This window comes from Macaca fascicularis, chromosome 11 (assembly GCF_037993035.2).
Source record: "Macaca fascicularis isolate 582-1 chromosome 11, T2T-MFA8v1.1".
Classification (NCBI taxonomy): Eukaryota; Metazoa; Chordata; class Mammalia; order Primates; family Cercopithecidae; genus Macaca; species Macaca fascicularis.
The window spans coordinates 48,778,911-48,806,018 of record NC_088385.1 but is presented as its reverse complement, the minus strand read 5'-3'; the positions used below and the strand labels follow the sequence as shown (position 1 = coordinate 48,806,018).

At 36.9% G+C, this 27,108-nt stretch overlaps 1 protein-coding gene across 26 annotated transcripts in view; it reads left to right on the top strand.

Annotated features, from left to right (window-relative positions):
• Nucleotides 1–27,108, top strand: part of YAF2 (YY1 associated factor 2) — a 78,061-nt gene that overhangs the window by 5,401 nt on the left and 45,552 nt on the right. For 10 of the 26 annotated variants that reach the window (XR_012420137.1, XR_012420143.1, XR_012420139.1 and 7 more), the window contains exons 4-5: nt 19,661–19,793; nt 19,887–19,986. The exons of 4 other annotated variants lie outside the window; for them this stretch is intronic. Coding sequence is in view for 7 of the 22 variants with exons in the window: in XM_065524037.1 (XP_065380109.1) it covers nt 17,856–17,895; nt 19,661–19,793 (173 nt within the window). In the remaining 15 variants the exon portion in view is untranslated. Of the gene's footprint in view, nt 1–13,901; nt 16,519–17,003; nt 17,105–17,840; nt 17,896–19,660; nt 19,794–19,886; nt 19,987–25,797; nt 25,838–27,108 lie in introns of those variants that run through there. 12 more of the 26 variants (XR_012420146.1, XR_012420142.1, XR_012420144.1 and 9 more) reach the window with 8 other exon arrangements.

Below are 27,108 nucleotides of genomic sequence, written 5' to 3'. Positions count from 1 at the left end.
GGATTTTTTTGTTTCTTTAAAATTTTACGGTTTTGCAAATCAGAACCACTTTAACTGTACCAAGCTCCATATGTGAGGTTTAGTGTTAGTAGATCTTTCCTTTAAGTGTAGGCTGAAGAGGTGGAACTTTTTCATTAAAAATATATAGTGTTTATAACTGAACACAGTATTATGGTTAGGTAAAAAGAATGAGTTATTTCAGCTTCTGTTAAAAGCAAACTATAAAATTCACATTCTGAAAGAAGCTTAAACCAACTATCATCTGGTAGAAATCTTTTCAGCATTGTTGTTTTCTTGTCATACTTGCTTTCTGTCTTCAAATTTGAGGTTTGGCACTGATTCTCCTAGACCTTTTGTGTAGGAATGGGAGAAAAAAATTGAGGACCATCTACATAAGTCCTTTTTAAAGAAATGCAGGGTTCCTGAGCCCCCTCCTGTCTATCTGAGGAGCCTTTCTAGCAACCATTTAGTTGTTCAGAGACTCCTTATTCTAGGAGGTTTCTTACTTGTTTGTTTTTTGTCTGCTGTCTTAGAGGACTCACACTAGTTAATTGTATGTGGGTAAATTTTACAAGCGATTAGTGTTTGTATAGTCCGGATATCAGAGTGGTTTTCAAAGTATAGTCTGAGGGACACTGAGAGTCCCTGATATCTTTTTAGTTGAACCTTTCTATGAGGTTCACACTGTTTTTATAATAATATGAAAATGTTATTTGCTTTTTTCACTGTGATGGTGCAGAGGCAATGGTGGGTAAAACTGCCAGCACTTTAGCATGAATCAAAGCAGCGGCACCAAATTGCTATCTTCATTGTAATTTTCACCACCATGTACATGAATGCAGTAAGAATAATGCCCGTTTGAATTAAGAATATCCTTGAAGCAGTAAAATTTACTAATTTTATTACATCTCATATTTTAAAAAATATTTTGTCTGACAAAATGGGAACTACACATAAAGCACTTACACTGTATACCAAAGTAAAGCGGTTAAGTGTAGTTTATCTTACAAGCAGAACTAGTCTTTTTGTCATACAACATCATTTTTACTTGAAAGACTACCTGAAATACCATAGTTATTCAGACTTGGATATTTAGCATATATTTTCTTGAAAGTGAATATATTCAAGAAATATATCACTTCAAGGAAAACATTTGATAGTATATGTTGCCAGTGATAATCACTCAAGTGAAAATTAGAATTTTTGAAAATTTGTAGCAACAATGAGCTTTAGAGTTTCTGTGTATAAAGACTTTTATGAGAAGATTAGTGGTGATATCAATGAATGTAATTTTTGACATTTTACCATGAAATGTGTCAGCATTTGGAAAATATGCATAACTCAGCAAACAAATGGTTCCTAGTTACCAATGTTTGATTTTATAAAACTGTAATGGGTAATCCATTCGAAGTACAAAATACCAACAGATTTTAAGGGAACACTGTAAACTTCATTGATGTGGTTTCAGATTTCACATTGCACTAACCTTTGAGAAACAACTGTGTTTTTATGTAGTATCAAAGAATAACATCTGTAATTATCTGAAAATGCTATCAAGCTACTTATCTCTTTTCAACTATATATCTGTGAGAGTGCAGATTTTCTTAATATTTTTGGACTAAAACAGCGTATTGCAACAAATCGAATGCTGAGACAGATGTGACAATCCAGATGTCTTCTACTAAGCCAGATGTTAGAGGTTTGCAAAAATATACAGTGCCACTCTTCATACAAAATACCTTTGTTTTGGAAAATAATAAGTTTTAAAAATAAAAATATGTCATTTAATATGTGATGTGTTTATTTTTTAAATGAACTTATATATTTAGATTTTTATCAGTTTTTATTTGTAATATAGTAAATATCGATATATGACCCATATTAAGAAAAACAAAAAACAAAAAAAACTCTTAAATTTTAAAAGTGTAAATGATCCTAAGACCAAAAAGTTTGTGAACTGCTGGTCTAGAGTTTATTGGCTTGGGTTTCTACATGTAATGGATTTACTTTAGTAAGTGTTCTTTTTATTTCCTTTACAGTGTGAGGCCTGACAACTAGTATCCTAGTTGTTTAACTCAGTGGCCAATCTCACTCATCTTTTGATGTCTCCTCCAAAGTATTTGATGTTATTGGCCCTTTTTTAATTGAAACTCTCCTTCCTTGATGTCTCTAACACTCCTTTTTCGTAGATTTCTATGTATATCTCTGAAACCCATTTCTGCCTCCCCAAACCTGGTATCTGTATATTCTTTACTTTGTATGTGGCATAAACTCCTTTCTGGAACCTCAGCTAGAAACCATCATTGTCTCAACTTTGATTCTAATTTGTGGTCATCCTTCTTGTCCTTTCTCTGGATTTTTCTCTTAAATATATCCTTTTTCCAGTTTATGTAGTTACAGTTCAGAAGCCCGTATCACTTCTCTCATGAGCTATTGGACAAATTGGTCTCTCCTTTGGAATGCTACTAACATTATCTTCATTGTCTTCTTTGAAACCTATCTGATTATGTTGGTCCCTGTATATTAAAAAACAATTGAGTCCTGTTAGTGGCTGCTGAATAAAAGCTGAGATCCTGAGTATAGTGTTCAAGGCTATAATAATAATCTATCCCTACACTACCTTCCTAGCTTCATTTCCTGCTGCTTATCCCAATCCTGTGTTGTGTCAGCACTGAATTATTTTTATCATATGGTACTTTTCTTTTTCTTTTTCTTTTTTTTTGGAGACAGAGTCTCACTCTGTTGCCAGGCTGGAGTGCAGTGGCACGACCTTGGCTCACTGCAATCTCTGCCTCCCAGATTCAAGCGATTCTCCTGCCTCAGCCTCCTGAGTAGCTGGGATTACAGGCGTGCGCCACCATACCCAGCTAATTTTTGTATTTTTAGTAGAGACAGGGTTTCACCATGTTGGCCAGGATGGTCACCATCTCCTGACCTCATGATCCGCCTGCCTCAGCCTCCCAAAGTGCTGTGATTACAGGCGTGAGCCACCATATGATACTTTTCAAAGAGGCCCTCTAGGATTACTGTCCCTCCACCCCTTGGTATCATACCGATTCTATGTAGTAGAGTCAGTCACGCACTCCATAATGACATTTTGGTCAGTGGGGGACCACGTATATAGTCCCATAAAATTATAATACCATATTTTTACTCTACTTTTTCTATGTTTAGATACAAATACTTACTGTGGTGTTACAATTACCTGCAGCATTCTGTATAGTAACATCCTGTGCAGGTTTGTAACCTCAGAGCAATAGGCTCTACCATATAGCCTAGGTATGTAGTAGGCTGTACCATCTGGGTTTGTATAAGTACATTCTGTGATGTTCCCACGATGAAATCACCTAACGATGCATTTTTCAGAACATATCCCTGTCATTAAATGATGCATGGCTGTATGTGTATGTAATTATTCCTGGCGAATCACTATATTGTAGTACAATTGTCTAGACACCTGCCTTACAGGGCAGAGACTGTCTTATTCACTTTGGTATTCCTAGAAGCTAATAAAATACCTGAAGTATTGTAGATATTTAAATGTTTTCAATTAATGTTTATGCAAATTTGACTGTTACTATTTGACACCTGACATTGCTTTTCCAATAATTTTGAACATTATGTTTGTAAAAATATTATCAAACTTTTTTGTCTCTAAGTTGTAGGTATAAATCGTTTTAGCATTATTTATTTATTTATTTTCTGAGACAGGGTTTCACTCTATTGCCCAGGGTGGAGTGCAGTGGTGTGGATATAGCTTACTGCAGTCTTAACCTCCCTGGTTCAAGTGGTCCCCCCACCTTAGCCTCCCAAGTAGCTGGGAGTATAGGAGTGTGCCACTATGTCTGGTTAATTTTTAAATTTTTGGTAAAGAGGGGGTATCTCCCTATGTTGCCCAGTCTGGTTTCGAACTCCTGGGCCAAAGCAATACTCTCACCTTGGTCTCCAAAATGTTGGGATTACAAGCATGAGCCACTGCACCCAACTGTTTTAGCATTATTTCAAGGATGATATTGTACACGAACACCTTAGCATTTTTAAGGAACAACTTTGGCAAGTTGTATATTATTGTTATGATCTCATTTGTGGCCACTTATTAGGTCTTATTTTTCAGATTGTTGAAATTTATATAATATAGCTAAAAATGAAGTGTTTCTTGACTAAAACCAATGAAGTCTTGAAAGTGTACAGCGTATTAAGAAATATATTGTATATTCCATTGCTACAAGGAGAATAAAATATCTAGGAATACAACTTACAAGGGATGTGAAGGATCTCTTCAAGAAGAACTACAAACCACTGCTCAAGGAAATAAGAGAGGACATAAACAAGTGGAAAAACATTCCATGCTCGTAGATAGGAAGAATCAATATTGTGAAAATGGCCATACTTCCCAAAGTAATTTATAGATTCAGTGCTATCCCCATCCAGCTACCATTGACTTTCTTCACAGAATTAAAAAAACTAATTTAAATTTCATATGGAACCAAAAAAAGCCTGTTTACCCAAGACGATCCTATGGAAAAACAAAACAAAACAAAACAAAAAACAAAGCTGGAGCCATCATGCTACCTGACTTCAAACTATACTTCAAGGCTACAGTAACCAAAACAGCATGGTACTGATACCAAAACAGAGATACAGACCAATGGAACAGAACAGAGGCCTCAGAAATAACACCACCCATCTACAATCATCTGATCTTTGACAAACCTGACAAAAACAAACACTGGGGAAAGGATTCCCTATTTAATAAATGGTATTGGGTAAACTGGCTAGCCATATACAGAAAACTGAAACTGGATCCCTTCCTTACACCTTAGACAAAATTAACTCAAGATCGGTTAAAGACTTAAACATAAGACCTAAAACCATAAAAACCCTAGAAGAAAACTAGGCAATACCATTCAGGACATAGACATGGGCAAAGACTTTATGACTAAAACACCAAAAGCAATGGCAAAAAAAAGCCAAAATTGACAGATGAGATCTTATTGAACTAAACAGCTTCTGTACAGCAAAATAAACTATCATCAGAGTGAACAGGCAACCTATAGAATTGGAGAAAATTTTTTGCCATCTGTCCATCTGATAGCCAGAATATACAAAGAAGTTAAATTTACGAGAAAAAAACAACCCCATCAAAAACTGGGCAAAGGATATAAATAGACACTTCTCAAAAGAAGACATTTATGTGGCCGACAAACATGAAAAACTCATCACTAGTCATTAGAGAAATGCACATCAAACTACAATGAGATACTATCTCATGCCAGTTAGAATGGCGATCATTAAAAAGTCTGGAAACAACAGATGCTGGAGAGGATGTGGAGAAAAAGGAACGCTTTTACACTGTTGGTGGGAGTGTAAATTAGTTCAACCATTGTGGAAGACAGTGTGGTGATTCCTCAGGGATCTAGAACCAGAGATACCATTTGACCCAGAAGTCTCATTACTGGGTATATACCTAAAGGATTATAAATCATTCTACTATAAAGACACATGCACACGTATGTTTATTGCAGCACTATTCACAAAAGCAAAGACTTGGAACCAACCCAAATGCTCATCAATGATAGACTGGATAAAGAAAATATGGCATGTATATACCATGGAATACTATGCAGCCATAAAAAGGATGAGTTCATGTCCTTTGCAAGGACGTAGATGAAACTGGAACCATCATTCTCAGCAAACTAACACAGGATCAGAAAACCAACCACCACATATTCTCACTCATAAGTGGGAGTTGAACAATGAGAACACATGGACACAGGGAGGGGAACATCACACACTGGGGCCTGTCCTGGGGTGGGAGACTAGAGGAGGGATAGCATTAGGAGAATTACCTAATGTAGATGACAGGTTGATGAGTGCAGCAAACCATTGTAGCACGTGTGTACCTGTGTAACAGACCTGCAGGTTCTGTGCATGTATCCCAGAACTAAAGTATAATAAAATAAATATGTTGTATTCTTCACCTAAATTGTTAGTTTTCTGTTGAATGATTTTTAAAGTTAAGGTAGTTAAGGTAGACATCAAGGGCCTATCAGAAACTAAAATATATTATAAATGCATGCTGACTGGGAAACATGCAATGAATTATGCTAGGACTACAAAATTGTGGATGAAACCCAATTCTAGCCTTTAAGGGTTTGAATTCTAGCACAGAAGATAGGTAATATTTGCTAGTGAGTAAATGCAAGGAGTTGAGAATGGATTTTCCAACATAGTTCTAGTTTTTGGAGAAGTCTGTGCTTATATGAAATCAGGTATTGTTGTGGCTATTATTTATTTTACTTTAACATCTGGGATACATGTGCAGAAAGTGCAGGTTTGTTACATAGATACACATGTGCTGTGGTAGTTTGCTGCACCTATCAACCCATCATTTAGGTTTTAAGCCTTGCATGCATTAGGTTTTTGTCCTGATGCTCTGCCTCCTCTTGCCCCCCCACTCCCCGACAGGCCCCAACTTGTGACGTTCCCCTCCCTGTGTCCATGTGTTCTCATTGTTCAACTCCCACTTATGAGTAAGAACATTTGGTGTTTGGTTTTCTGTTTCTGTGTTAATTTGCTGAGAATGATGGTTTCCAGTTTCATCCATGTCCCTGTAAAGGACATGAACTCACCTTTTTTTATGGTCGCATGTGGCATTATTAATAAAGCACTTTTGGTGGGGTGAGGTGGCTCACACCTGATGTAATCCCAGCACTTTCGCAGGCTGGGGCAGGAGGATTGCTTGAGCCTAGGAGTTCAAGACTAGCCTGGGCAACATAGCGAGACCCCGTCTGTACAAATAAATAAATATAAATAAAGCACTTTTGGTAAAATGTGCTTTAACATCATGGCCAATTTCCAGTTTGATTACTGTCTCCCCTAAGAAATTTCAGCCAAATTATGTTCTTTGAAACAGCTGGCACTTCATTGCTGGGTAAAGCCTTTTCTTTGTCTATTCATTTGTATATATGTGTGTGTGTGTGTGTATGTATTTTTTTTTTAAAAGAAACTGCTGTTTTTAAGATGATAGTTATATAATTGATGTAAAATTTCAGTAGACTGAAACTTCCTACATAGTATGCTGGCTCTATATGTAACTTTGAAGGAAGGAGGAATAAGTAAAGAAACCTTTCACTCAACTATGGTAGTTTTATGAACCTCCGTCAAACAACTCGGGTTTCAATCTAGGCTTTAATATTAATTATGTGACTGGATTTCTACCTTCCTCACCAGTTGCATAGGGTTGTTTGATGAGCAAATTAAAGTATATATAGGAAAACATTCTGAGCACAGTAAAGCACTGCACAAGTGACAGATAATGAAAGACACAGCTTTTACTGAGTTTCCAACACCAGAAACTACCAATGGTAACAAAAAAAAAAAAAAAAAAAAAAAAAAAAAAAAAAAAAAAAAAAAAAAAGAATTTGATAGCAATAAATTACAAGCCACCATTTATTCTTTAACAGTAATGGCCACTATTTACTGAGCACTTACTGTGTGTCAGCCACTGTGATAATGGCTTTACCATTTAATCTTCTCAACAATGAGAATTAAAACCATTTAATCTTCTCAACAATGCTTTTGAAAGAAAAGAAAAAAAAAAAAAAAACCCTGAATATCATGCTGGCGATCATTGCCAATATAACCAATAAAATAGATAACTTATGAAACATATACTAAACTTAATAATGTAACCCTAGTATAAAATTATTTTATTTACAATATAGATGATTCCTGGGATGATTTTTCAAGTATTGAATATATATAAATTTAATGATCCTGCCCTTTTATGTAAGCGCACTTGTGAAGTGCTTTACTGTATTGAGAGTGCTTTCCTCTGTATCCTTCTATTTGCTCATCAAACCGTCCCCTGTATGGCTGGTGAGGAAGATGGTCCGCTAGTCAACGAATTAATGTTAGAGCCTAGATTGAAACCTGGGTTGTGTGATTACTGGTTGATCTTTTCACTCCTTTGTCTTTAATAAAGAGGTTTGTAAAACTGTACTAGTTGAATGAAAGTTTTTTTTGCTTATTTCTCTTTCCTTCAAGGTTAGATATAGGGCCAACATACTTGGTAGAAAGATTATCATTCTGTGGAATATCAAGCTTTCATTCAAGGATTTGGTGAAACCTTAGTCTTTTTTTCTTTAAGGTATGTTTTCCTTAAATCTTTATAGCTTGGAATAATTACTTATTTAACAAATATTTGTTGAACACCTACAGTTTTTTGTTTATTGGCTTTCATGGTTGTTAAAACGGTACCTTTTGTTACATGAGCTGTGATTTATAATCATGTTTTAAAAGATTCTGTATGTACTTCATTCATTACTGAGAAGTTTAGAGCTATAAGGAACCTTTCAAGTGTTTCTGGAGTGTTTAGTCACATCCTGAGCCAGACAAGTTTTTATTACTTGAAACCTTAATGATAGACGGATAAGGGCATCTTCAGAGGGAAGATCTTGAGAGATTGGGAGTAGAGAGGCTTGTATTAAACTTTTGAAATGAACTGAGACTGCTATTGTTTTCAAAACCTTCTTGTCAGGATTTTCAGCTAAGTTTGGAGGATTCTTAATTGTGGAACTTGGGGAATAACATAATATTTAGCAATCTGCTGGTTGAGGTCTTTTCTATTTGTTGGAATTCATGGCTCTAGCCTCGCATCCTCTTGATAGATAAGAAAACAGGCGAGAAGTATTGTGACTTGGGTCAATAGTTGATCAGTGTGAGATTTAGAAATCTGAATTTCCAGTCCCTTAAAAAAAATTTTTTTTAAGAGACAGAGTCTTTTTTTTAAGGCCAGAGTGCAGTGGTACGATCATAGCTTACTGTAACTTCAAACTCCTGGGCTCAAACCTCAGCCTCCCAAGTAGCTAGGACTATAGGCGTGCTCCATCACACCCAGGTAATTTAAAAATTTTTTGTAGAGATGAGGTGTTGCTATGTTGCCCATCCTGCTCTCAAACTTTGCCTCAAGCCCCCCTCCTGCCTCAGCCTCCCAAAGTATTGAGATTACGGGTGTGAGCCACCATGCCCAGCCTCCAGTCCCTTGTTATAACCTTGCTGTGGTAGCATTTAATTAAATTTGCTAGCAAGTAACTTCTTAAGGATTTCTTCTTCTTATTTTCCCTATACCTAAATCTGGTGGTATACCTCTTGACAGTTTCTAACATTAGACCTACTACTTATAAATAATATAAGAACTTAAAAACAAGAACTAAATGTCAAAAATCTAGGCTAATCGTATGGTGAATAAAGAAGAAAATGACTGTCTTTTTTCCTATATTTACTAATATTTTTGAAGTACAAATGTTAACAAACTTAATTTTTATGTCTTTTATAACAACTTTTATTTTGCTGTATATCCTCACTTCTTTGATACCATAGTGTTTCTCAGGAGAAATACCAGTAAGTATATTTCTCTCTTTTATTTGTGATACAAATATTAAGAATCACTGATAGTAATATAATCACTTTGATTATATGTGAATGTGTGAATGACTGGGTGTGTGTGTATGATGTAAAGTTTGTATAGCTCCCTGACAATTTTTAGACATATGAATTAAACCATTTCATCTTTACATGTTTTATGGTCTGGTCAGGGTTCCTTTGCACAACATTACACTTTACTTTTATAGAATATACTAGGGACAGTCAACCCAGAATGGCAGCAAGTAGGTGATTTTTATGCCAGGGAGGTAGTTGCTCAACAGGTAAAGCTCTTGGTGCATTCGTGGAATAGGCAAAGTGATTTTGGGCTTCTTTCTTCTTTGTTTCATCCATTTTTGCTATTTATCTTTTGTCCACCTAGAGCCCAAAGTCTCTGCACTAATATTTATTTCTAGCCTACCTTCTAAAATGTTATGATTGCTTCATTTTTATTTACTTCACCAACAGTTCTTCCTTTACTAGAATATATTTTATGCTTTATGTAAGTCTGAATAAAGTAATTTTTCTACATGCTAATGTAAAGCATTCTATTTGCTCATCAAACTGTCCCCTGTATGGCTGGTGAGGAAGATGGTCCACTAGTCAACGAATTAATGTTAGAGCCTAGATTGAAACCTGGGTTGTGTGATTACTGGTTGATCTTTTCACTCCTTTGTCTTTAATAAAGAGGTTTGTAAAACTGTACTAGTTGAATGAAAAGTTTTTTTGCTTATTTCTCTTTCCTTCAAGGTTAGATATAGGGCCAACATACTTGGTAGAAAGATTATCATTCTGTGTGTGATGGGGGGTGTGGGGGGATGGAGTTTTATTTTTTCCTTAAGATAATAATTCTTTTTCTCATGATTATTGAAGTATTATATATACATTAAAGATTTAAGGAAGTATAAGGAGGAAGATAGTAATGATTATCTTCATATTATCATTCCAGTCAGAAGTTAGCTACTTCTAAAATGTTGTGTTTCCACTCTGTAGTTTTGCGTAGATACTAACATTTAAAAGTGAAACTTGAGGTATCTCTCATTGGAAGAATGGGAAAAAAGTAGACTTTTTACCATTTTAGGGCCCTCTCATGACCATTGTCACCTCATCTTGGTCCTCTAAGTCTCTGAGAAGTCCTCCAGTCTCTGAGAAGGCTCCAGTTTGTTTTGTTTTGTTTAATTGAGCAGTTCTGAGTCTTATTTTTACCAGGGAACTTTGTTTTTCAATTTTAATATAGATCATGTGGAGATGTGCTGTTATGTAGGAGTTTGCTATCGAAGTGTGGTCCACAGACCAGTGGCGTTAGCATCACCTGGGAGCTTGTTAGAAATGTACAATCTCAGGCCTCACTGAGGACTTACTGCATCAGAACCTGCACTTTAATAGGATCTTTAGGTTATTTATATGCACATTGAAGTTTGAGAAACACTGCTCTTTTTTTTCCAGATAAGATAGGTGGACAGGGGTCTGAGGTATTCATCCCACTTCGAGCTGCTTTTTCCAAAGAGCTTTTCTCTCACGTTTTTGTGTGTGCATGTGTGTGTGCAGGCAGGGTTGTATGTATAGGCATGTGCCTGGGCATGCATATGTGTACAGGAATGTAGGTATGTGGGCATCTCTCTGTGTCTATATCCCTAGTCCCCCTAGTCTATTCAGCAGATACTTCTCTGAATGAGCTTAATGAACTCTCATGTCCAAAAATGCTTTTTCTGTTATACCTCCTATCTCTTACCGCTGCTCCCAATATCCGTACACAGCTGTACATTCCTTCAACCATACAGCTCATCGAAGGACATCTTTGGGAAGCCTCCTGTGAAAGAGAAAGCTTCAGGAAATAAGAGGGTAAAGAGGAGAGAGGTTTGCCTGTTAGAATCAAGTAACAAGCTTTTTGGGGTAAAAGAGACCTGACTTTCTCTCAGGAGGGCCCAGTGGTTTCAAATTGTGTTGATTGGATCCCTATGGTTTCATGGAATTGTCTCAGTGGGAGCAAGCAAGTGGGGCTCTGTGGTTGCCCACTTCACTTCATCCAGATCATTTATACTATTATATATTTTATTAGGATTTCTCTTAATTTTTATTTTATGTGTTTTGCAAAACATTTTTTGTGGAAAATCACTGCCCTGTTTTACCACTCAAATTCTGTTCATCTCAGGCTAAGTTAATTGTGACTGGACTACCTACCCTCACATTTCAAAAAGAAGAGCTATTAGTGAGTTTTGTAGGGTGGCGGGAGAGATTTGAAGCTTTCTTTCTTGAAAGCCCTTTCTCTTTCCCTCCTTCCCTATATCTTTCTTTTTCTCCCCCCACTCATCTTCTTAGACACATTTGTTCTGTTTAAGGACCAAAATTAGTAAGGCTCAGAGCTGCATAATCGACTGATTAAATTAGTAATGAGCACTATAACTTACAGATGAAACATTTGTTAAATTCATAATGCTATCAAATAATACATTTTGATAACATTTAATAAGATTATTTTGGGAGACAACCATAATCCCAAAAGATACGGTCCTGAATGCCATAATCTCAAATGTTGAAATCCTGAAAAATCAACATCCTTAAAGTCTAAAATCCCCCAAATCACAATCCTAAAAGGTCAAAATCCCAAAAATGTATTCTGGAAAAAATAGTACATTTTTTAAAAGACACATAGATTTTAAAAAGGGGATTTATTTGAGAAACAGATAAAAACAGAAAAATTCATAGGCCATTTTATGCAGTAAAATAGGCAATAACATTTTTGCAAGTGTAGATACTCAGATATACTAACAGTCATGCAGATACAACAGTTAAAAGCAGACAAACCATATTCGTAAGTCAAAAAGGGAAATGTATAAATGCATATCACTGTGGTTGGTAATTGTGTGCACCCAGCTTTATAACTGCAGTAATCTCAAATACCATGAAATACCTAAGCCTTGATGAGATTGATAATCATCTGTGTGTGTGTGTGTGTTTCCTAGTGGCCTGATGTAGACTGTCACATAAAAATTTGGACCTTACCAGTAAGTTTTAACGTCTAGAAAGTACTCTGGTAGTGTAATAGGAGTAAGCAGTATATATAGACTTAAGAATTAAGCAGGTAAAAGCAGAATTTTTTTACTGTTTTCCATAGTTAAAGAATACATCTGTTTTCAGGGTTGGGATTGTCTGAGCATGGTCGTGGTCTGTTTTAGGCCACTGTGCCCTTTTATATATTATGCTGTTTCTTCGGCCCTCCACTTCCCCATCCTCCACAATTTCATGGTCTTTATGATCATTCAGGCTTCATCTCTGAAGGCTAAGCATTCCCTTGTCTCTAGGTCAGAATGAATGTCCTCTCAATTACTCTTAAAGCATTCTATGCTAAAAGTGATGATGTATTTACACAGTGTATTGAAAATATTTTGTATTCGTTTCTTTCCTTCCTGAGGGCCATACCATTAGTCCATTATCACATTTCAGTTTAAATCCCCTCCTTGACATTCATATTCATGTGGTTTTTTGGTCGTAATTAAATATAAGTGATGAAATGAATTTAGCACATTTCTTAGTTAATAATAAGGATAATTGTAATAATATTTTAAAAATTCTCAATGCCTATCACAATGCCTTGTGTAGGTACTGATAACACTTAAATGAACTGCGAAAGGCCCTTTGCTATATATCTGATTCTGTTGCTGCTTTAAACTGCTTTCCACTTCTTGTTTTTTTAAGGAATATTTATGTAATTTCATAATTTTGTGAGTTAGTTGGAATATGTTTAATTATACCTATTTTACTGGATAGAAGAACTTACGTCAGTCTGAGCTACCTGCATGTTCAATTATCAGCAGTTTTAAAAATGTTTTCTTTTACCGTCAATATAATGCATGATGGAAACCACAGCTGATAGATTTTATTCTCTCTTGTGTCATGCTTGCTTACTTGCTGAATCTTAACTAGAGGCAGAGAAACCATTTAGTGGCAGCCATTTTAATAGTCTAGGCAAGAGGCACTAATGTCCTGAACAAGGGGAATGCCAGATAGGAGAGAGAAATGAATGTATAGATGTGTTTAGGAGAGATCTGTAGGACTTGATGGTTGATTGGATATGGTTGTGGGAGGGAGGAAGTTGGGTTGTAGTGAAGGGGAGGTATCAAGGATGAATGTCAGGATTCTGGCTTAAGCAGTTGAGTGAGTGGTGTGTGTTCTCGCTGAGATAGCAAATAGGAAGACAGGTTTAGGGGAAGGTAATAGTTTACCTATAGATTGGTTGAATTTGGGGTGCCTGGGGGAAAATCTGAGAGGGAAGATCTGTGAAGCAGTTTGGATATGTTGGGTAAGGCTTAGGAAGGAGGAAAGGGCTGTAAATACATATTCGATAGTCATTAGTACACATGATTTGAGTTGAAGCTGTAGGAGCGGGTAAGACAGATGAGGGAGGGAATAGATTGCATACCATGAGAAAAGAGACCTAGGAGAGACTTTTGAGGAACATCTTTATTTTTTTACAGTGGTAGGAGAAGAGCATCCCACAAAGAAGAAGAAAGAAATGGAGAAGGAAAAGAAAATTAATAGGGAGTAAGAAACCCAGGAGAGTATAACAATACAGAAACAGAAGGAAGAGGATATTTTCAAAAAGACGGGGGTGTGTTTAGCCACGTCCAGTGGCTTTTACTTTCATCAGACAGAATCTTAATTTTTCTCTCAAGTTCCATGTAATATTTGTTTTAGTAGGTCTGGCATTTAGATTTGTATTTTTAAGTTGTAACAAGATAATAATTCTGCATAGTGCTTGTCCTCAGCTTTTCATGTTACAATAATTCTGATTTATATTTATAGGCTAAATAAAGGAGGTTAATTATTGGTAGATAGGAAGATGAGTAAAATTATGTTAGTAACTAACTTTGTTTCCTGAGGATATAATTATCTAGTAATATCTTTAAGTCTCTGCCTCTAACGATCACTTTAGATTATAGCTGCAAAATGTGATAGAATTAACAACAACAAAAATCCCAAAACATTGGGTCCTTCTTGGTGTCAAGAATTTAAGTGGTAAGTAAATGTACAGTAACTTTATTTATTTTTTGAGAGGGAATCTCACTCTGTAGCCTAGGCTGCTGGAGTGCAGTGGCGCAATCTTGGCTCACTGCAACCTCTGCCTCCTGGTTTCAAGTGATTCTCCTGCTTCAGCCTCCGAAGTAGTTAGGACTACAGGCGCCACCATGCCTGGCTAATTTTTTTTAGGTGTTTTTAGTAGAGACAGGGTTTCGCCATGTTGGCCAGGCTGTCTTGAACTCCTGACCTCAGGTGATCCGCCCGCCTCAGCCTCCCAAAGTGCTAGGATTACCGGTGTGAGCCACTGCGCCCGGCCACTGTATGGTAGCTTTGAAAACTCCTGGGAGATTGCATACTTAATTGTGAGGGAATATGTGTAGCTTCAAGAAACCCTTATTTTCTGTTTTTAGGAGGAATGAATCATAGCATTCTTTAATGATTGGTTAACCAAGCAAATCATAGAACTTCTTTTAAAACTTCATTTGTTCTATAAAGTAACAGCTATCTGTGAAGTACACTGGATTTTTTTTTCTTTTTTTATTTCAATTTTTTATAGATATGAGGTCTCACTATGTTACCTAGGCTGGTCTCGAACTCCTGGGCTCTTGCGATCCTCCCACCTCAGCCTCCCAAAATGCTGGAATTACAGGTGTTAGCCATTGCACCCAGCCTACAGTGGATTTCATATGATTTACAATGCCTAAAGATTCAGGTTTTAGGAGTGCTGAATAGCAAAGTTATTTAGAACATAGGCAAAATAAGAAAGGAATACTCTTTCTTATTCTAGAGTCTATAGAGTCTAGAAAGACTCTAGAACTAAAAATCAGTGAGTGGCTTTTGAATTTCACAAATATTTTAATTAACCATTAAACATTAAAATGCTATTTTGAGGCAGGTGTTGGGCTAGGTAATGGAGTTACAAAGGAGAACAAGACACATCTTTACCCTCATGAAATTTGTTTATTAATTTAATTTATTTATTTAAGATGGAGGAGTCATGCTCTGTTGCCCAGGCTGCAGTGCATTGGTGCCATCTCAGCTCACTGCAACCTCTGCCTCCCAGGTTCAAACGATTCTCCTGCCTCAGCTTCCTGAGTAGCTGGGACTGCAGGCGCCAGCCACCACACCTGGTTAATTTTTGTATTTTTAGTAGGGAAGGGGTTTTACCATGTTGGCCAGGCTGGTCTTGAACTCTCGACCTCAAGTGATCCACCCGCCTCAGCCTCCCAAAGTGCTGGAATTACAGGCGTGAGCTACTGTGCCCGGCCAGCCCTCATGGAATTTAAGTTGCAAACAAAAAATACAAAAAGAAAAAATGATTGCAAACTGTGGCAATGACAGGAATTACTTGAAATAGGTGAAGAGGAGAGGCTTCTGTGAGTGGGTGGCATTTAATCAGCAGATGGATAAGAGGAGGCTGGGCATGGCGGCTCACACCTGTAATCCCAGCACTTTGGGAGGCTGAGGCCATTGGATCACTTGAGCTCAGGAGTTCGAGACCAGCCTGGGCAACGTGGCAAAACCCTGTCTCTACAAAAAGTACAAAAATTAGCCGGGCATGGTAGCATGCGCCTGGTTTCCCAGCTACTTGGAAGGCTGAGTTAAGAGAATGGCTTGAGCCCAATAAGGGGAGGTTGCAGTGAGCTGAGATTGTGCCACTGCACTCCAGCCTGGGCAAAAGCCAAACCCTATCTCAAAAAAAGGGATAAGAGGAGGTATTTGTGAAAGAGTTATGGTTAACAGCAAGTTGGAAGCCCTTTGGTTAGTTTGTTTTACCTTGAGCAAAGACTAGTGCATAGTGAGGCAGAGGGTGAGTGGCATCAGATGAAGGTGAACAACTGAGTAAAATGTCAGATCACAATTTAGTCGTAAATGATGTGACATTGAGATTTTATTGGAAGTGTAACGAGAAGCCATTTAATGAATTTAAGTGCAGAAATGCTCTGTGGCTTCTGTAAGGAGAATGGACTGGCAGCCTGCAGTAATGTATAAATAGAAAGACTAATTGGGCTATTCTTCTAGTTAGGTGAAAGATAATGGGGCATTAATATTTTGAGATTAGATAAAAGAAAATGAGTTTCTTCCTTACTGTTACTAATACTTTTATGTTTCCATAAAAAAGTCATTAATATACACACAATGAAGACTTTTTAAGGTATGGCATTTCAGTACTTATGGTTTTATTTGTACTTTTAAAATGATAATGAAATTAACTATATTAAAGCAGAACGATTTGCATGAATATGTTGAAATGTAAAAGAGGAATTTCTATTTTAAAAAGTTATTTATTCAATGGAAATAAAAAAGGATGACTTTCCCTAAGGAAGGAAAATGAGACATTTGGAGCCACTCAAGTTGGCTTGAGACAATTGAAATTTGTGATGTTAGAAAAATTTGTTATTGTTTTATAAAATCAGTTTTATACAGAAATTACTCACTTTAGAGATGGCTATTAAGAATTGACTTGAAAAGTAATGTAAGCCTTCAAAATCTGGTAAGATTAATTTAAATAATATAATAGAATTTTGTTCTTTTTCCCACCTTTTCTCTCAGAAGCCTGCAGTCATCTTAGGGCTCAACTGAGGAAAGATCCATTTGCAGGTTCACTCATGTGGTTGTCAGCAGACCTTAGAACACCTGCTTCCACATTAACTCACAGGTCTGTTGTCAGGCCTCAGGCATCTGGCTGTTGGCCAGAGACATCAGTTTATTGCTATGTGGGCTTATCTTTTCTATAGGCTCAGAACGTGACACCTTGTTCACCCCAAAGCAAGATGTCTGGACAGTGAAAGAAAGGCCCGCCTTGGACTCCCAGAGTGCTGGGATTACAGGCGTGAGCCACAGTGCCAAGCCTCTTAATGACATCTTTTATATTAGCTTATACCATTAGGATAAAATATTTGCATTATTGCTCCTTGATCTGTTTTATCACTATAAACATATAAGACCTTTGTGCTATGTACTTACTCCAGTGACTAGGAGTCTAGACTTAGATGACCCTTTTCTGATATTTATTCCAATTAGAAATGGAGGTCTGTGTAGTACGCCTGTTTGAATGGGTCATTTAAAAGTGAATGAATTTATTACTGTTATACTTAATTCAAATTTATAGAAAAATGCTTGCATTTACCCAAGGCAATTTGTATCTTAAATTTAAGTAAGAATCTAGCACAGATCTTGACAATCTTGACAGGTGTGTTGTCAACCCTAACAAATACAAATATGACCTCATAACAGGATTGAAATATAAGATTTTTGTTAGAATTACATTTTGAATTTGATTTTGTAGAATGATTTTACAGACCATTTTATCCCTTTTTTTTGTTTGTTTGTTTTCTTTCATTTATTCAGTGGTTAGTTACCAGACTATTCTTAAAGGAAAAGCTATACACTTTCTTTGTTTCCATAGAATGAAGAATCATGAAATCGTAAGTTTCTTGAAGGAAGGAGGTGATTATTTAGAAGCATGATTGTAAAGGGTATTAAAATATATCTGTATCTAGTACCTGCTAGTGTAGTTACTAGTGTTAGAAGTCATCACTGCTGTGGCACATTAAAATGAATATGATGAATATATATTGATTAATATGTATTCAGTTAAAGGTAATATAATGTCTTCATGTGAGCTTGAAGAAATTTCTTTTGGAGGGATTTTTTTCTTTTGACTAGAAATAGTTTTTATATCAATGTTGGCCATTTTTAGGCAATTATTTTAAAAGTTTATTTAAAAATTTGCTATATTTCTTTTGTACAAGTGTTTAAAATTAACATTATTAATATCAATGACTGGCATACGTTTATGTGTTTGTGGTTGGTGTGTTAATAGGTGACACGTGGTTAAAGACTTTTTTTTTTGAGATGAAATCTTGCTGTGTTTCCCAAGCACGATCTTGGCTCATTGCAACCTCCGCCTTCTGGGTTCAAGCTATTCTTCTGCCTCAGCCTCCTGAGTAGCTGGGATTTTAGGCATCTGCCACTACGCCCGGCTAATTTTTGTATTTTTAGTAGAGATGGGGTTTCACCATGTTAGTCAGGCTAGTCTCGAACTCCTAACCTCAGGTGATCCGCCCGCCTTGGCCTCCCAAAGTGCTGGGATCACAGGTGCGAGCCACCGTGTCTGGCTGACTTTTTTTTTTTTTCTTTTTTCTTTTCTTTTTTTTGGAGACAGAGTCTCCCTCTGTTGCCCAGGCTGGAGTGCAATGACATGACTTGGCTCGTTGCAACCTCCACGTCCTGAGTTCAAGCAATTCTTCTGCCTCAGCCTTCCGAGTAGCTGGGATTACAGGCGCATGCCACCACGCCTGGCTGCTTTTTGTATTTCTAGCAGAGATGGGGTTTTACCATGTTGGTGAGGCTGGTCTCGAACTCCCAACCTCAGGTGATCCATCTGCCTTGGCCTCCAAAAGTGCTGGGATTACAGGCATGAGCCACGGCGCCCGGACGACTTTCTTTTTTCTTTTCTTTTTTTTTGAGACAGAGTCTCGCTCTGTCATCCAGGCTAAAGTGAAGTGGCACGATCTCCGCTCACTGCAACCTCTGCTTCCCAGGTTCAAGCAGTTCTCGTGCCTCAGCCACCCGAGTAGCTGGGATGACAGTCGTGCACCACCCTGTCCATCTAATTTTAGTATTTTCAGTACAGATGAGGTTTTGCCATATTGGACAGGTTGGTCTCGAACTCTGGATCTCAGGTGATCTTCTTGCCTCAGCCTCCCAAAGTGCTGGGATTACAGGCATGAGCCACCACTCCTGGCCTGGTTAAGACTTGAGTGATAAAATGGGAATTGTATCGATGCATTTTATCTGAATTCTAACATATTGTTAGTCCACCGTGGTGGCTTCCATACCAAAAATCTAGTGAATGTTAATGACAGTGGCTAGTTAAGAAATGATAGATTTTGACCAACTATTCTTGTACTAATATAAAATATAATGATATTGTTCTAGCAAAATGAAATAGCCTGGTGGCTGATATTTTTGTATATTAAAATACAGCAGCCATTATAGTAGATGTTTTAAAATGAAACCATTCTAATGATTTTCTTTTCCTTATGTTTCTGATAATGTCAGAAGTTTCCCCTGACATATTTAGCAAATTGTTTCCATATTTACTTTGATATATGCATATATAGTTATCTAGTGAATTTACGCTTTCCCCTGTAGTTCTACATGTAATTATAATATCAAATAAAATGAAATAATCTTCTTATTCTGATAGAGAAGAAAAAGCTGGATCACTTACCAGTAACTGGAGTTCTCCTATTGGGTAATCTCCACAGATCCACATTGTTTGAAGTTATTGTGAGTGCCTCGAAGACCAAGGAACCGTTGAAATTTCCAATTTCAGGAAGGTAAGCAAGTGCACTGAAGCATGTCTCTAGCATCTCCCAAATCCCCTCCCCCAAACTTTCTTACATATACGTCTGTACTGCATGCCCCCTCAGTTCCAGTGGATGCCCATCAGGAAGATTCTCATGCTGGACAGAAGGGCAAGAGAGGTGGATCTGTGAGGGAAAAGACCCAATAGGATAACTCAAGTTACTGGTAAGTAATCTAGTTTTCACAAACTTGAGATTTTTTTTTTTCCCCCAAATTTTGTCCCTTGAGAAGGAATTTAATTGAAAAGAAAGAAAGTTATTTGGGATAGCTTCTTTTTGTATGTTTGATGTGGGTTATGGAAAGTATTGTATGGACAGTAAATACTGAGCTATTAATGGGTGTATGAGTAAAAAGTATGACATTAATTTTAAAGTATCTTATTTACATAATAGCTGCTTCTAAAAGATTATACATTTACTCAACCAGGGTTGGTGACTCACGCTTATAATCCCAGTACTTTCGGAGGCCAAGGTGGGTGGATCACCTGAGGTCGGGAGTTCAAGAACAGCCTGACTAACATGGAGAAACTCTGTCTCTACAAAAAATAGAAAATTAGCCGGGCATGGTGGTGCATGCCTGTAATCCCAGCTGCTTGGGAGGCTGAGGCAGGAGAATTGCTTGAACCTGGGAGGCGGAGGTTGTGGTGGGCTGAGCTTGTGCCATTGCACTCCAGCCTGGACAACAAGAGTAAAACTCCGTCTCAAAAAAATTTACACATTTACTGCCTTTTGGTAAATGGTGTAGTTGTTCTAAAGCAATATAGGGAAGCTAAACGTTGAATTCTTTTATACATTTCTTTATGATATTGCTTTTTTGAAGTAAATATTTACACGGTCAAATTTATGGAGATGTCATATTTGGTGAATTTCTTTTGGCACAGTAGTACTAACCAGCAAGGATAGTTTAATTGATAGTTTAATTGACTAGCACTTTTTTTTTCTTTCGAGACAAATCTGGCTCTATCGCCCAGGCTAGAGTGCAGTGGTGTGATCTTGGCCTACTGCAACTTCTACCTCCTGGGCATAAGCCAGCCTCCTACTTCAGCCTCCTAAGTAGCTGGGACTACAGTTGCATACCACCATGCTCAACTAATTTTTTTATTTTTTATAGAGATGGAGTGTTGCCATGTTGCCCAGGCTGGTCTGGAACTCATGAGCTCAAATGATCTGCCCACCTTGGCCTCCCAAAGTGTTGGGATTACAGGTGTGAGCCACCACTCCTGGCCTGACTAGCACTATTTTTTTTTTTTGACTAGCACTTCTTAATGACAGTTTTCAATATATCTTGAACTTCATTGAAAAATATATTTGAAAAATGATATAGGATATGTTGCAGTTATATTTACCACTTCCTTATGTGTAATGAAAAGACTTGATGTGAAGTGTAGCAGAACTGGTTCAGTTTCAGCTCTCTGATTTCCTCAGGTACCAAATAACTTACTGAATTGATATTTGTAAATGTTACTATATAATTAGTTTCTTGCTTCTCATTTTTCTCCCACTCATTTTGCATTATTACTAGGTTACTGTTTCTAAAAAGGCATTTTAAATATAAAGAGCTTGTAGTGGTGTCCTGCTTATAGCTGTTTTACAAAACTTTCATCCGTTTTCTGGATACTTGAGGCCTGCTACTATACCAATTCCATCCTGTTTATCCAGCCTTAATTTCTTCAGTTTGAAACTTTTGTTTGTTCTTACCTGGATAGTTATATTTACACTTGGTTTGTGGTTTCTGACTTTCTTCAGGTAAACTTCTCTCAGTTCTGATTTCTGTACTTTAAAGTTGAGGCAAGTCTTACCCCTTTTATCAGTCCTTTTATGCTAGTATCTTTGTTATCTCCAATTCTTCAGTAGAAAAGTGGGATATCTGTAAGATTGTATTAATTCATGGAATTTACTTAATACAGTGCCTTAGCAGCACCCAGTTAATACCCTTATTGGCTAGTATTTGGCTGTAGATTGATCTTAAATGTTTTTGTGGTTATGGTTAGCTGAATGATACAGTTTAGCCATTAAATATTAGCTTTAGGTTATATTGCCATTTTTTAATTTAAATTTAAATTTAATTTAATTTTTATTTTTTATTTCTTGAGACAGTCTCACTCTGTCGCCCAGGCTAGAGTGCAGTGGCGTGATCTCCGCTCACGATTGCTCCCAGGTTCAAGCAATTCCCTTGCCTCAGCCTCCCAAGTAGCTGGGATTACAAGCATCTGCCCCCACACCTGCCTAACTTTTTTGTATTTTTAGTAGAGACAGGATTTCACCATGTTGGCCAGGTTTTGAACTTCTGACCTCAAGTGATCTGCCTGCCTTGGCCTCCCAAAGTGCTAGGATTACAGGCATGAGCCACAACGCCTGGCCATATTGCTATTTTAAAAAAATACACAGCTCTTTTTTAAAAAAAATTATTTTATTTTTTACACAGGTATGTTGTATAATAAAAGTATGCAACTCTTAAACTGAGTTTTTAGGTCCTTTGAGAGCAAACATAGTTTGCCTTTTTTTTAAGATTTTTTAAAAGATGTTTATGGTTTATCTTACTAGTTCCTAACATCAGTGACTGAGATTAAATCATCCCCACTGAAACATTAGCTTTTCTTATAGATTCATGAATACACCTACCAGTTTTTTGTTTATTTGTTTTGTTTTGTTTGTTCGAGACGGAGTCTTGCTCTGTCGCCCAGGCTGGAGTGCAGTGGCGTGATCTTGGCTCACTGCAAGCTCCGCCTCCTGGGTTCCTGCCATTCTCCTGCCTCAGCCTCCCAAGTAGCTGGGACTACAGGCGCCCGCCACCACGCCCAGCTAATTTTTGTAATTTTAGTAGAGACGGGGTTTCACCGTGTTAGCCAGGATGGTCTTGATCTCCTGACCTTGTGATCTGCCTGCCTCGGCCTCCCAAAGTGCTGGGATTACAGGTGTGAGCCACTGCGCCAGGCCTACACTTACCAGTTTTTTAAATCTATGAAGCAGATTCATTTGCCTCATCAATCTTATTTGTACTGTATTTTTTTCTTAAAAACAATTTTTCCCTTTAAAAACTGGTAAAGTGAAATTCTAATTATTTAATATAATTTATCTTGTGGCATATAAAAAAAGTGTATAGTTTTGAGAGTATAGAGTGGCTTCCGTTAAAGATTTAGTGTTAGAAAACAAACTGGAAATACAGTATCCTTGATTTTTTGATTTTTGCAGTTTGAATATCTTAGATTATTGCTTTTTTTCAGAAATGAAGGAAGGAAATGCTCTTTGACAGATTGCCTCTTCTAAATAATCATCAGAAAGCAGTTTGTCCAATCATTAGACAAGCCAAGATAAAGAACATTTAGTCAGATGACTTAAATACTAGTTTTGAATCTACTGCTGCATGTCTTTGTACAATTCTGTTCAATCTCATAGTTTCTTTGGTATGAATGATATGGTCATTATATTGAGAGTGTTATTGAAATATGGAGAAATATATTGAAATATTCCAAGTGAAGTATCATGTTGGGCTCAGGAGTGGGTTCAGAAAAAAAAAAAATGTGTGGAAATTTGGGTATGGTGTGTGCATGTATATGGAGAGAGAGAAAAAAAGGTAAAGCAAAAGTTGTAAATGTTAACAATTTTGAATCTAGGTAGAAGGTATATGGGTCACTGTACTTTCAACTTTTCTATAGCTTTGAAATTTTAAAAAAAGTTGGGGAGAAAGTGTTTTAAAAAGAACTTTGTGCTTCAGTTTCTCTAATTCTAAAATGGGAATAATAGAACTTTTCATGCCTTGAAGCAGGTAGGCACAGTGGGATAACATTTGGCAGAAGAGCAGCCAAGAGAATTCCTAAAAAGTGATTTTTTTTTTTTTTTGTCATTAAAGAAGAGCTTTATAATGGAGAACTTTTCAAAGAACATTTTGCCTAAGGTGTTTTAGCTTAAAATTTGTCAGTTACTTTTTTGTTTTAGTTTTTGTTTTTTAAATACAGAGTCTTACTCTGTCGCCCAGCCTGGAGTGCAGTGGCGTGATCTTGGCTCACTGCAACCTCTGCCTCCTGGGTTCAAGCGATTCTCCAGTCTCAGCCTTGTGAGTGGTAGGTCTACAGGTACGTACCACCACGTCCAGTTAATTTTTGTATTTTTAGTAGAAATGGGTTTTCGCCATGTTGGCCAGGCTGGTCTCGAACTCCTGACTTCAGGTGATCTGCCCTCCTCAGCCTCCCAGAGTGCTGGGATTACAGGTGTGAGTCACTGCACCCGGCCAGACATTACTTTTTTTTTTTTTTAAGAGCATATTGCATTATAATTGAACAAAAACAGTTACTTCAGAAACAATAAATATTTATGTAAAATAACCAATTAAAATCTTGAAAAATATAGCTTGTAATAAAATAACTCAATAAATGGGTAAAACAGTAGAAGATTTGACACAGCTAAAGAGAGAAGTTACTAATTTGAAGAAAGAAATGAGTACTTCTCCGGACAAGCACAGAGAAATGCAGAGAAATGAAGAGGTGAAAAATATGGAAGAAAAGATGACAGAGGATAGATTGAGCAGTTCCCATACAGATCTAATTGGAGTTTTAGAAGAGCGCATACACAAAATAGTGGAGAAGCAATTTTAAAGGAAAAATGATTAAGAATTTTCAAGAATTAAAATACAAAATGGAAATTACAAAATGATTAGAACTAAATCACAACAAAAGTATCAAAATTTGAGGGATGCACAAAAAATGGTACTTGGGGATAAAGTTGTCATCCTTTTTTTTTTTTTTTTTTTTTTTTTTTGAGACAAGAGTCTCGCTCTGTCGCCCAGGCTGGAGTGCAGTGGCCGGATCTCAGCTCACTGCAAGCTCCGCCTCCCGGGTTTACGCCATTCTCCTGCCTCAGCCTCCCGAGTAGCTGGGACTACAGGCGCCCGCCACCGCGCCCGGCTAGTTTTTTGTATTTTTTTTTAGTAGAGACGGGGTTTTACCGTTTTAGCCAGGGTGGTCTCGATCTCCTGACCTCATGATCCACCCGTCTCGGCCTCCCAAAGTGCTGGAATTACAGGCTTGAGCCACCGCGCCCGGCCATCATCTTTAATGAATGTATTAGATTGAAAGATTGGAAATAAATGAGTCAGCTGTTCAATTTAAAAAACTAAAAGAGTAGAGCCAAAGAAAGAAGAGGAAATAATAAAAATGAAAATATAACTAGAAAATAATCAGCAATTGCCGGGCGCGGTGGTTCATGTCTGTGATCCCAGCACTTTGGGAGGCCGAGGCAGGTGGATTACGAGGTCAGGAGTTCAAGACCAGCCTGGCCAAGATGGTGAAACCCTGTCTCTACTAAAAATACAAAAATTAGCCAGGTGTGGTGACAGGCGCCTGTAATTTCAGCTACTCGGGAGGCTGAGGCAGAGAATTGCTTGAATCTGGGAGGTGGAGGTTGCAGTGAGCTGAGATCGCGCCACTGCACTCCAGCCTGGGTGACAGAGCGAGACTCTGTCTCAAAAGAGAAAGAAAATAAGCAGCAGCAATAAAAACAATGTCGCGATCAGTCAAAACTGATTATTTTCAGTTGATTCTGGAAATACCCAAGAAAAACAGATGAGACTAATAGTCAAATTTAAAAAAGAGGTATCAGTACAACTATAATGGTGATTTTTAAAATTATAAGAAATCGTTAATAATTTATATGTATATAAATTTTAAAAATGAGAGTTTCATTTTCTAGTAAATTTTTTTTTTCAAATTTGTCTGTACAAGAAAAAGAAACCAAAAACCATTAAAGAAATTGAAGCTGTAATAAATTTCCCCAAGAGGAATAGGTGTTTTTGTTTTTAATAACAACTTATTGAGATATTCACATACCATATTACTTACCTGGTTAAAATGTACAATTCAGTAGGTTTTAGTATTTTTACAGAGTTTTGCCAAGAATTACTATAGTCATTTTTAGAACATTTTCATCTCTCCTAACCCCCTCTATCCTTAGGCATCTACTAATCTACCTCTTATTTCTATAGATTGGCCTGTTCCGGACACTTCATAAAATGGAATTATACAGTATGTGTTTTGGGAGGGGTTGATTTCTTTCCCTTAGCATGCTTTTAAGGTTTATCCACATTGTAGCATATGTCAGTACACTTCATTCTTTTTTATAGCCAAATAATACATCATTGTATGTGGATATACCACATTTTGTTTATTCATTTATCAGTTGATGGATGTTTGTATTGTTTTGCACTTTTTGGTTATTATGAATAGTCCTTCTGTGAACTGTTACAGTCCTGTGTTGTTTCCAGGACCTCCCTCAGATGCTTTAAGTCTCTGACATAAAAATGCCACAGTATTTGCATATAACCTGTATACATTCTTCTATATGCATTACATGATCTCTAGATTACTTGTAATATCTAATATAACCCAAGTGCTCTGTAAATAGTTGTTATACTACATATTGCTTAGAGAATAATGACAAGGGAAAAAAGTCTGTACATAGTATAGACACAACTTTTCCCCCCGAATATTTTCAATCTGCAGTTGGTTGAATCCATGGATATGGAGCGCTGACTATATATACCTAGGAGTGAAATTGCCGGGTCATGTGATACTCCGTGTTTAAACTTTTGAGGAACTGCAAGACTGTTTTCCAAAGTGGCTGCATCATTTTATTTTCCCACTAGCAGTGTACAAAGGTTCACATTTTTCTGTAATGTCACCAATGCTTTTCATTATCTATCTTTTTAATTATTGCCTTTCTAGTTTGTGTGAAGTGGTGTCAGAAGGAATAGGTTTTTTTTTTTGGTTGGTTTTGTTAGAGATGGGGTCTTGCTGTGCTGTTGAGGCTGTAGTGCAGTGGCTATTCACAGGCATGATCATAGTGTACTGCAGCTTCAAACTCCTAGCCTCAAGCAATTCTCCCACCTCAGCATCTCAAGTATGAAGGGATCGTTTTAATGATGATATTTGTAATTATAATTTTAGATATTGCTTTTGGGGAACAGCTAATCCCAATCTTATACAAATTGACTCAGAGAACAGAAAAAGAGGGAAAGTTACTTTACCTGTTTATCTGGCAAGTTTAGCATTTAAATCTAGAATGGAAAGACTATACAAGGGAAAGTATACTACATTCAGTTTTACTTATGAACACAGACATAACAATTTTAATTGGGATAGGAGTTTAGGATAGTTCAATATTTGAAAACTATCAATTTAATTTATAAGAAAATTTAGGAAAAAATTCTAGATAAATTTGGTAAAACTATATGTTAAAACTCAATACCCATTAAAGTTTTAAAAAACCACTCTTACACTATGAACAGAAATGAACT